Below are 12,881 nucleotides of genomic sequence, written 5' to 3' on the forward strand. Positions count from 1 at the left end.
TACAGTAAAAAACGTGTTTCATTAACTGAAATGATGTTAAATTACCAAACTATTGAAATACTAATATTTATTATGTACCTTAGATATATACTGACAACCACCAATCACAGCAGTGATGAGTCACATGATGAATCAAAGCTCATCACAAGCAGCTTTTAGGAGAACAATAATAATATACAGAAGGAGCACAGTGTCATTCACACAAACACTAAACACCACTATGGTAACACACATGAAATTTTAAAAATGCAATAAACATTCATTTAACAATATTAGATGTAACATAAAACCCGAATGTACATAACTGATTAGAAAATAACCCAAGAAGTAACAGTTATTTCAATGAAAACACATCAATTTTGAAGTGTCATGTAGGGAATTCTGGGAATGTCAATTTACGTTTTTTCACTGTAAATTAATTTAACGGTATTTTACTGTAAAATTTAATTAAATGTAAGGATAGATCTATTAGTTATTAACTGTATATTTCTGTTAACCAATTAAGTGTTTTTCACCGTAGCATTTTTACAGTCTTTTACTGTTAAAATCACGATCATTTTTTACAGTGTAGGTTTTATGATCTTATAATCTGAATTTATGATCTGCCTGACTGCTGAAAGAAAAACTGAATCGTCCAACAAAATGATGATTTTATTTCAATGTCAAAAATTCAGTACATAGCACACTGATCAGTGTGCACATGATAAAAGATATGAAAATATTACAACTTTAAACGTGATTGCAATGAAACAGTTTGAGACCTTTTTAAAATAAACAAACAATGACACATCCATAAAAAAGTCAAACTTAAATTCAGCCAAGCATTGCAGAATTACATGGTGTTAGTGTACGCAATCTGTAGTGAACGACGGCGATAGAAATGACAATTGTTGATTAACCGTAAACTGGTTCTTTATAAACGCTGTATATAGTTCTGTAAAAAGTTGCACCGTCATGTTAACTCGAATACACAGTAAGAAACAATGGCCAACCGCTTCAAAGAACACCGTCTGTGGTTTGTTGCGATATCTTGTTGACCCTCTCAAATGGCCACCGGGGTGTTTCTGTCTGGTATCTGCTGTGTACCATCTGAAACTCCCGTTTGCAGCCATTCATATCTGTCATTAAGAGGCAGAGAAGGCAGTCAGCGGTGTCCCCCCGGAGACCTGACACAATCCTGCTCAGACTCCACTAAGACCCCCAAACTCCTGCTAAATCCCTCTTCGGCTACAAAACACTCGTCACCACCTCCCAAAATTCACCGCTCTCCTCATCTGGATGGTTGAATAGGACAACACTCCCGCCGCCTCTCAGGAGACGCAACAGACACGTGTTCAGAAATCTGATTAGCACCCAACGCGGGTCTGAAGTAGGCAAAAAGCGGCATTGGACAAGGACACTTCTTAAAAATGGAAGAAATGATTGGCGTGTATCAAGCCATTTGGCGATTGCATGGTTAACGTAATACTGAAGCAATAAAAAACATACTTTATGAATAAATATCAAACGAAGAAGGCACATGCAGTGAGGTTCATCTCGGATGGTCGGATCAGCTCTTCTTCACTTGTTCTTGGCCGCCAGCGGCTTGCGGCTGATCTTCTTTGATTTGTCGGCATTCTTTTTGGGCGCCTCTGGGTTGGCCTGCATGTGTCGCCCGTAAAGACTGCAAAACACAAACAGACATTGTGTGATCACACCTGGCCGCTCGTAGGTTCTGCAAAAGGCTTGAATACAGAGTAGCGAGGAAGAGGAGTTATATTTTTAGTGTTAACCAGCGGAAAGAGGATTAATTGAGTCCAACACACTGACGGGTCCCCCACTGGGACACTGAACTCTCTGTGCTGTCCAACACCCCTCGGCTACAGCTGTGTATGGCACAGAGAGACAATTATCCACAACTACCCTACACACTGAGCGGAGAGAGAGAGAGAGAGAGGAGGACATGTAGGGAAAGCAATTTCCAGTCCAGTGGTCCCTCTCTATTTCGGCAGCACTCAAAAGCTGGGTTCAGTGATACAGGGGAGAAGACAAAGAGAAAGAGAGAGTAAGAAACAGACTTAAAGTGAATGAGAGTGACAATGTTTATTACGGAGGATTCATTGGCTCTGTAGCAAAACCTACTGAGCTGCTTTGCTCTACACTGCCTACATAGGCAACATCCTGAAAGAAAATAATTTGGAACGCTTTACCGAAGTCAATTTATGAAGCAGCCATCTTGGTAACGCCACCAGACAGCTACATTTTAGGCAAACTAGTAAAACTCCTATCAACTTGAATGGAAATAGAGCAACAAAACGACAATGGCATCATAAATTTTGCTTCTTTTTCTAAAATCACAAACACACACGCGCACACACACACACACACACACACACACACACACACAATTCATCAGGCTAAAAAAAACTATTGGATCCTTTAACTGAAAGGCGGGGCTTCCAGATCTTGAAGTCGATATTAACCAGATATCGCAACAGACTTTTCTTCTCTTTCTTCTGTGAAACACAAAACAGGATATTTTGTCTCAATGTTTTTTTCCCTCCATACAATGAAATTTATGGTATGGAAGCCCATTTCTCCCACAAGAAAAAAAAATCATGCTTTGGTAAATCATAATTATGACATAAAAAGTTTAAATAATGTCATAGTTATGAGATAAAAAGTCAAAAATCTGATGAACAGTCATAGTTATGACATAAGTCATAATTGTGACAGATTTCTGCCACACAAAAAAAAATCATGCTTTGGTAAATCATAATTATGACATTAAAGTGTAAATAATGTCATAGTTATGAGATAAAAAAGTCAAAAATCATATAAACATAGTTATGACATAAGTCATAATTGTGACATTTCTGCAACACGAAAAAAAAATCATGCTTTGGTAAATCATAATTATGTCATAAAAAGTGTAAATAATTTCATAGTTATGAGATAAGTCAAAAATGAGATAAACAGTCATAGTTATGACTTAAGTCATAATTGTGGCAGATTTCTGCCACACGAAAAAAGATCACGCTTTGGTAAATCATAATTATGTCATAATTATGAGAGGAAAAAAGTCAATTATGACATCAAAACACGATAAAACATTCATAAAACATTATGACATAATGACAGTCGAGATTACAAAAAAAGTAAAGGTAACACTTTAGAATAATGGTCATTATTTAACATTAGATAATGTATTAACTAACATGAACTAACCATGAGCAATACATTTGTTACTGTATTTGTTCATCTTTGGTAACGTTAGTTAATATAAATCCAGCTGTTCATGGTTTGTTCATGTTAGTTCACACTGCATTAACTAATGTTAACAAGATTTTAATAAAGCATTAGTAAATGTTGAAATTAACATTAACAAAGATAAATAAATGCTTTATAAGTGCAGTTCATTATTAGTTCATGTTAACTAATGTAGTTAACTAATGACCATTATTCTAAACTGTTACCAAAGTGAAAATTATGAGATAAAAGTCGTCATTATGACAAAAATGTTTACTTTTTATGTCATAATTATGGCATGTCTTAAAAACAATTATGAAGCCATATATGTCATAATTTTGACTTAAGTCTTAAAAACAATTATGAAGCCATATATGTCATAATTTTGACTTAAGTCTTAAAAACAATTATGAAGTCGACTTTTTATCACATAATCATGCCTTAGTATCTCCCTTAAAGCTGCAGTCCATAACTTTTTTGCACTCTAGCGGTTAATAAACAGAACCGCATGAGTCTTGCGGAAGAACATTGCAGCCGGAGCTACTTCTCTCTGTTTATGTCTATGGCGAGTCACGCAGGGACTGTGCTCCTCCGCAGCCGTTCCTACCAGGTTTGAAATAGTCCCGATATAAACACTTATTATAAGTGTACCATAATGATTCAGGGTAAGACAAAAACACGGTTTGGAAAATGGATTCATGTTGTACATTCTCATTATATAATTTTTTGTAAACCTTGAACACAAAAAAAGTAGCTTTAATTTGCAGAAATGGGCTTCCATATTATATCTTCAAAATGTTCTGTGCTCACACAGGATTTGGAATGACAATAGGGTGATTAACTGATGCAAGAATTTCCATTTTGGGGCGAACTATTCCTTACAAATGCTGTCTATGTAGGCATCACACTGGGTTTTGGAACACAGCCTTCATCTGTACAGCAGTTCCACTGCTTCCGTTACTTCATTAATACTTCTCCCTGATTGGATGTTGACACAGTTACTGGTGATTGCAGGGTTTGCGGCTCTACGCCAGGCATATCTGGACCATGACTATGACATTCCCAAGTGTAATTAAGAATACTATTTGAGGGAGAATTCTAATTGCAGTGCAGTGAAATGTCAAGCGGCAGCTCAGATTCATGACTAAAGTTCATATCAAATATTTACAAAGGACCACACACGGCCCGAGCGGAGAGAGAGCAGACGTTCTCAGCCCAGCTCTTAGCGCTTGAGCCATTTTAATCACAAAATATTCTCACTGTAAGCAGTCATTCAGCAGTTACTTTATGCAAAGTGACCTATAGTGTACTTATTACAGGTCACTTTGAATAAAGAAACTACCTTATACTTAGGGATAGCTCAGTCAATAATGACATTTATTGCACTTGCATACTTTCAAATGCAAATTTAAGACGTTTGACATCTTTAACTTCAAACTGAGCATCTTGATGTGCCATATTTGAAGGGACGAGAATGCCAGTGTGGTTGTGATGACCAAATGGCATCATTGACATGAAACATCTGAGCTACGACGGAGGGTCATCATCAGCAACAAAATTTCGTCTTTTTCCCAACACAAAACTCATCTGGACGTATGCAGTATAAACTACTTTTATGTTGTTATTTTTGGACCTCAATGACCTCTGATGAAATCTTTTGCCCTACTAGAAGAAATAAATGACACAAGATTCATTCAATTACAGATTTTTTTTTTTTTAGGTGAAATATTTCTTTGGTCAGCTCATTGAATGCTCTTTACACACTTTCAACCAATACACCACAATCCGAGAACAAAGCAAAGCAGGTTTGCAAAATGAAAACCTCCCCCCCCCCCACTAAGTTTGTACATGATCTGTTTTTAGTATTGTGAATTGTCTGTGCAGACAGACCGAGCACTTCTCTCATCAACAAGTCAGTCATTCTCTCTCGTTCATTCTGTCTCTTTGTATCTCTCTTAAGCACCGAGCTGCCTGTCCGTCTGCGTGGTCCTGTCTGAGGCTCTTCCCTTGGGGCCCGGAGGTTCCCGTTCTTTCCTGCCTCCTCTGGAGCTGTCCAGCCAGGCGCAGAGGCAAGAGCCCAGCGGGGAGGCACTACTCAAGCCCCTACGGACCCTCAGAGTACGACAATATCAGAGACCTCCACTACAGCTTTTTATCTCACACATCCAAGGGAAAAACACACACATATGTGGTTTACAGGCACTCTCCATAAGCGTAAGGGTTTTTATACTGCTATATATTCTATCCCCTCATTCTAACCCTACCCCTAAAACTTTTGGCATTTAAAACAAAAAACAAAACACTGTTTATGTTTTTAAGCCACAGGAAGTGTCCTCGTAAACCATCTTATGTTGTAATACCCATGTCCTCATAAACCATAAAAGAACACATATACATCCACACACACACACAAAAAAAACTGCACTGTCTCCCAAAAATTAGCACGGACTGTTAAGTGTATGCATGTGCTTGTAAAGCATGTCTCTCCATATGTTTAAAACAGTGTTTGGTGATGAAGATACAGGGAATATGAAACCAAGAGGGTTTCATTTACATGGAAAAGAGAAAGAAGCCATTGCCAAAAAATAAAAAGACAACAATTTTATCCTTTCAGTCTCTTTGACAGGGACAATACACAAAAATTAATACACAATGATGCAAATGTGCCATATTTAGACAAGATGTTTTCATCTGTTGTCACATAATGGTGTCATTGCTAATGGCAATCTATTCAGTGAAGCATAAAACATAAATAAAATTAAAATAATAAAATATTAAATATTAAAATAAACTAAAATAAAAAACTAAATGTAAAAATACATAAAATAATGAAATAAAGTAAAGTAAAAAAATAAAAATAAATATATAAATATATATATATATATATATATATATATATATATATATATATATATATATATATATATATATATATATATATATATATATATATATATATATATATATATATATATTATATTAATATAATAAAAGAAAATAAAGATAAATAAAAAACAAATCATTTATTAAAGTCCCTGTAAAATTAATAACAGACTGAATGATTATGGGCTTCCATAAACATATAAACTAACATACATTCAAAATATAAATATAATAAAAAAAGAAATGCATTTTATGATATGTATTTTTGTTCTTTTTGCCATTTTAATTGATTTGTGGTGACTTCTTTTAGTCTCACTGTGCATTAAACATTAGGCCATGTTCCCAATGTAAACATTGAATTTATTTATTAATTTTAGTATATTTTAAATAAACATTTGTAACTGTCAGAACCAAACGACAAGCTCATTTAAAGATCAGGTGACTTTAAAGGGGTTCATGTTTGATTCTCTTGATATGATCACACAGGCAGAAGGATTTTCACGTTAGCAAGCTCACACAAGTTGTGTAGGTTGAAGATTTAGCTTATGTACATCTTAAATACAGAATACATTTATATATAATTAGATAATTATGTGTTATATACCTGCATTACATAGTGGCCAAAAGAGATTGGCACCTTCACAAATATTAAAATATTTGTTTAAGATTTTGTAAGCATACTGCACAGTTGTACTTGGATTAAATTTTTTTAAATCACATGCACAATGAAACATTGCACATGGAGCGGACATATTTTTTGTGTGACAGCCTGGCCAAAAATTATGAACGCATGCAAAAACAAGAGAGAACCAACAAAATATTATTAACTGATTATGTTGTGAATATAATAAAAAAAGAAAAGCATTTTATGATATGTGTTTTTGTATTTTTTTATTTCAATGTCTCACTGTGCATTGAACATTAGGCAATGTTCCCAATGTAAACATTTTAAATGTATTTATTAATTTTAGTATTTTAACTAAACACTTGTAACTGTCAGAGCCAAAAGACGTGCTCATTTAAAGACCAGGAGACTGTGAAAGGGTTCATGTTTGATTCGCTTGATATGATCACACAGGCAGAAGGCTTTTCACGAAGCCGAGAGCATGTTAGGGAGCTCATACGTCTATGTAAGGAAGAAAGTTGTGTTTGTATGTGCGTAGACTGCGAGCCGTTTCTGAGCTGACTGAAGGAATCAGTGTTGACAGATGCACGTAGATGTTTGCGCTGGTGTCAGGGCTAAATTGGGCTGTTTTACAGGAGGCTGATATGCAGGGGGGTGTGAGCTGAATCTGAAAGCCGTTCTCTCTCTGTCAGTGTCCTGCGGGCTTGACGGACCCTCTGTCAGGAAGACAGCGCTGAGAGGAACTCCCACCACATCTAACGCAATGTCTAAAGATCAACCCATGAAGGCTCTGTAATGCTGTCATCAACTGACCAAAGACTGCATCAGAATCCTGTCCAACAACCAAACTCTAGTGTCAACTACTTGTCTAAAAGCCTTTTTAAATGACCAATGTCTGATTCCTGAATGAATCATTATTTGGAATGAACTAGGCAAGGCAAGGCAAGTTTATTTGTATAGCACATTTCATACACAGTGGCAATTCAAAGTGCTTTACACAGAAATTAAGTTAAAATAGTCATAAGTGGAAAAAAAAAAATATATATATATATAGTATAACAGTTATAATAGGAATTAAAAGGAAATAAAAAATAAAGATGAAATCCCCTATCTGGGGTGGAAGAAAATGGAGAGTCAGGTTTACTTTAAAAATATTTGTCAGGTAACTGTGCGTTTAGACAGTACAGACTTACAGACAAATCTTCTTGGCCTAACTTGAGGGCGTTCTCTAGATGTTTTACCCGCCAGAGCAGATCTAAACGATCTGAACTAGTCAAACTGATTTGCAAAGTGTTTAAAAATGTGTCTATTCTCAAACTTGTGAGATGGCTGACAACTTAAATGTACTCTATATAAACTAAATCAAAAGCTGTGATAAACAACATTATAAAACATCTCTCTAGAATACTGCATTCTGCAATCATTTTTTGTACGTTGTCCGCTACATTGTATAACTGACCCAGGCAACTGATTTCTTATCTTTACTGATTGATTTGTCTCTGGTCTTGCTCTGTGGACTCACATAACATCCTTTTTTTTAAAGAAAAAAAATAAAATATTGTAGTTTAATCTTTTATCTGGAAAATAGACATGGAATAAGTGGGGCAATGAACTGTCCACAAAGTATTTGATTCATTTACATTAACATTTATGCATTTAACAGACGCTTTTATCCAAAGCGATTAATTTTTTACTCACTGATTCATAACGCTTCATGATGCTGTGTTTTGAAATCGTCATCACTATATAAGTCGTTATTTAGGGGTTTTTTGCGCACAAAAACTATTCTCGCAGAGTCATAAAGTTATTTTCGAACCACTGTAGAGAGATGGACTTTGTAACGACGTCTTTAGTACCTTTTAAGAGTCTTGAGAGTGAACCGTGCCATTGTGCCAATGGAGGCCTTTCTGAGCCATCAGATTTCAACTAAAATATCTTCATTTGTGTTCTGAAGATGAACGGAGGTCTTACAGGTGTCGAACGACATGAGGGTAAGTAATTAATGACAGAATTTTCATTTTTGGGTCAACTAACCCTTTAATCATTGGGTCTGTCGAATAATTTCCTGAAAACGACCAGCTGTACATTATGTATGCCATAACCAAGTCAAAAAATATTTTACGCCACAAATGAATTGTAAAAAAATGCAAGGATCTCTGAACACTTTTGAGTACGGATTCAAATGTAAAAAAAAAATAAAAAATCAATCAGTGAATCAAAATGAACCATTCAAACGAACCAATTCGCTACAGTTAATTGAACTTTCCAGTCCTCTCAGCATCTAAAACCTATTCAAATATTTGTATTTGTCACAATATTATGACATATTGGCATCAGATTAAAAAGAAAGGGGGAACGATACAATATTATAACATGTTACATCAGCTAGAAAGAGAACAAAGATATTGCCTGATAAATGCAGAGCTAATGTTTCTGCATCTTTAAAGGGAATCTGTCATATAAAGCTGTGATTTCACTCTTTATATCGTCATATAACAGCATACCTTCAAAACTGTAGTCTGGTAAGGATGGGAAAATCTTGCCCTGGTCTAAGAAAACATGTTACCACAGCAGCAATGCAGTGCTGAGCGGCTACCGAGTAAACATACAGATTTATTCCCCATTTATCTGCTTTCCTCATCATTTACAGCCAATTAAAAGTGGACCGGGACAGCAAAATCTACAGAAGCTGCTCCCAGACGCAGCCAGAGACTGTCTTTTTCTTGCGAGTGCTCTAGTTACACATGGGATAATTAATCTCAGTTACAGTCAAGAGTGTCTAACACAGTCAGGGTGGCCGGTCATAAGTGTGTGTGTGTGCGTGTGTGCGTGTGTGTGCGTGTGTGTGTCTGTGTGTGTTTGTCAGAGATGGTGTTTTTCCACAGAGTGGCTTCCAAAGCATGTTCAGGTGTGTCAGAGGTGAGAGGGAATGAATTAATGATAAATGTGAGGGTGACTTGTGGATCATTGATCGGTCATTGAGGTTGGCGGTAATTTGTAATTGATGTTCCAGTTGCTATTGCATTACACGAGATCTGAGATTATAGAGAATGAGATCAGGTAAACAAGCCTTAGACTCATGGATTACAATACAGCAGAGGCAAACAGGGTCTAAATTGATATAGCTTGAACCTGAGAAGTTGATGAACCTGATGCTGGGAAATGACGTCAGGGCAACTTTTGAATTTTACTGCAATATAAAAATTATGTCAATTATGTAAAACCTATAATATATAGCTTCTGAAATCTTAAATACAAGAATATATTTATATATAATTAGATAATTATGCATTGTATAAATGGCCAAAAGACATCTTCAACCTTTATTTAAAATATTGTTAAAAATGTTGTAAGCATATTGTATAGCTGTACCTTTTTTATTATAACAATGAAACATGGCAAATTGTGCGGACATAATTTTTGGCCAGGCTGTCATTCAACGAAACTATGAACACATCCAAAAACAAGAGAGAACCAACAAAATATTAATAACTTATTATGTTTTAGCATTTTTGTCTGCTTTTTCCTGTGAACATTTTGTTTTTCTATCCTACTTTTTGCACAGTAAAATAAAACCTGTAACATTTTGTCAGATAAATACATTTACCAAGTTTAGTTTTTCCCCTCATATTTAAAATATTAAAAAAAAAATTTGATGGCTTAATCTTAATCTTGTATTTAAAAAAAAACTAATATCCCCTCACGACATCACTTTTATTTTGGCCACAACTGAATGTATGTATGTATGCATGTACAGTATGTATGCTATGTTATGTTATGTTATGTTATGTTATGTTATGTTATGTTATGTTATGTTATGTTATGTTATGTTATGTTATGTTATGTTATGTGTTATGTTATATGTTATGTTGTATGTTGTCTCAATCTCAAACAAACCAATGTTTTAAAATTGTTCAGACTATTCTGATTCATTTACATATACTGTTTTAAAAAACACTAAAGCAAATCAGACTTCCTGATTAATTACACGAACAAACTTTCCCAATTCCCTCACTTTCAGATACTTTAAAGCAAAATGTTGTTCTCTCCAACACTGATACTAGCAGGGGTGTGATAGAACAATGTGAAAACTGTGCAAGAAAAAGTACTTTTAAAATATAGAGGGAGAGGGAGGGAGAGGGAGAGAGAGAGAAAGAGAGAGAGAAAAGGATGAGGAAGCACATCACCAGCACACTTTGTACCCTTAACTACTGTTTACCACAAAGAACCTTGCCGCTAAACTTCTTTCAGCACAAATACACAATCACTAGACTCATCTCAGTATAAAACACTATCCACGCTGACAGGACCAACGGAAATCCATGCACTAGCTAAATGAGAGTAAATGACAATAATGAAGACGGATGGCGAACGTGCGGCGGAGCGGCTCATAACTGATCTCTCCCCTGACGCCCCCATTATCAACAAGATCTGCAGGACCGAGCGACCCCATTACTGCACAAGACATGAGACAGCCAATCACAGCAGGCTTTACCACCACTTCTGTACATGTACAGTCATGCTACATTAGATCATCTACAAGATGAATGTTTTATGAAACATTCATTGTTCGGCTGAGAGTTACCCAGCACTCTCTAAGCCAGCGTGAACAGTAAACAGAAAGGCTGTGCTGAGTTCGGGCTGTTAACGTGGCCTTTTATTGATAAACTCTAGCAGGAGTTCCTGTCTGTGAGCCCAAACTAATGAGGAGTGATGGAACTGCTCTCAACCTTTAAAACCTCCAGAACCAAGAGATAAAGAACACAAATACAGACTAGAATGCGCAACACACACACAGAGACTGAAGTTAGTCACAGGACTGTTGGTATCTAGGCATCCCAATGAAAGAGTATTAGGAGGATCAAATGAGCTTCACTGTACAGTTCTTTACTGTTTGTGTTATGGCTGACAACTATATCTAAATAGATAGTATAATAAAACACTAAAAACTAAAATAAATGTGAATTTAAAACATCACATTAAAATGTATAACACAATGGATTTTCTAAAGAACTGTGTAAGTAAATTAACTTTAAGAAAGCATTAGATGGTGGCAAAGTTAAAAACAGGACATGCACAATTTAATTTCTAACATTCTAATGTATTCTTATAGAAATGCATTATATATAAAATACTTCTGCAACTGGAGAGCAGGGTTATGAGATATTATATTTAAAGAAAAGTGTGCAAGAAAAAGTACGGTAGGGTCATTCCACGAAATCGGTGCCTTTTGTGTCCCTAAGAAATAATCAGACATAGAATTATTATAACAAAACATAAATTTGTGATTTAAAAACATAATAATACTATGTATTGTTTCCTCAATATTACATTAAATTAAAGTCAATTAAATATTATTTTAAGTAATTAAAATTGCTTCTAAGATGATAAGGGTAAGGTTTTTGCCATGTCCCTCGATATGATTGTTCTTTTTCAGCAGGACTTTTAATTTGCAAACTGAAGGCAAAATTATTCTAAAATCACATTTGCATATAGCTATAAGTATATTCTTATTGTTAAGCAGTGTTTGGGCATAAGTATACTTTTTTTTTTTTACATATAAATCATTTTATCGTTGTCCCTTGATTCCATGTCATTCCTGTTACCCTCACCAAAAACCCCTAAAAAACAATTGTACATTCCAGTGACATCACTTCCAGGAAGTTACATCATCTCTCATCATTATTCCAACAGTTAAAACACAAGTAATTTTCTCTCTCTCTTTTATAATGTTCTATTTTTGATGATTTATGAGGGTTGACTGAGGTGGGGACATCATGCAATGTCAAACCTGTTACCATTTTTAAAGTATAAAGTAAAATTATTATTTATTTAACATAATGAAATCAATATCTACAAGTAATATCGCTTCAAAGTTTACACCATGTGCTTTTGTGGTATTGTCTGTTAGCTAGCAGTTAGCAAATTAGCTTGAATTTGTCAAACCTGTTACCGTCAGCCCTGTTACTTTTCTAGTAACAGGTTGTGACATGTGGGTAACAGGGATGACATTACATGTGTCACCTAAGCCAATCTGTTTTTAAAGTTTATCTGTGTAAAATGCAAACATTTTTAAATGTCATCCTGCGTGTATTATTGAGCTAATGCCTATATTATTCAGAGTGGGTGGTATATGAGGATCAGT

General features: G+C 35.3%; 1 protein-coding gene across 2 annotated transcripts in view; it reads right to left on the reverse strand.

The window, feature by feature from the left end:
- Positions 1 to 632: 632 nt before the first annotated feature.
- rsu1 (Ras suppressor protein 1) overlaps positions 633 to 12,881 on the reverse strand; it is a 48,988-nt gene continuing 36,739 nt past the window's right edge. For both annotated transcript variants that reach the window (XM_079805630.1, XM_079805631.1), the window contains exon 9: positions 633 to 1,663. In XM_079805630.1, coding sequence (XP_079661756.1) covers positions 1,561 to 1,663 — 103 coding nt within the window. In that variant the 3' untranslated portion in view covers positions 633 to 1,560. The remainder of the gene's footprint in view (positions 1,664 to 12,881) is intronic.

The sequence above is a fragment of the Gobio gobio genome (genome assembly GCF_949357685.1).
Source record: "Gobio gobio genome assembly, chromosome: 23".
Classification (NCBI taxonomy): Eukaryota; Metazoa; Chordata; class Actinopteri; order Cypriniformes; family Gobionidae; genus Gobio; species Gobio gobio.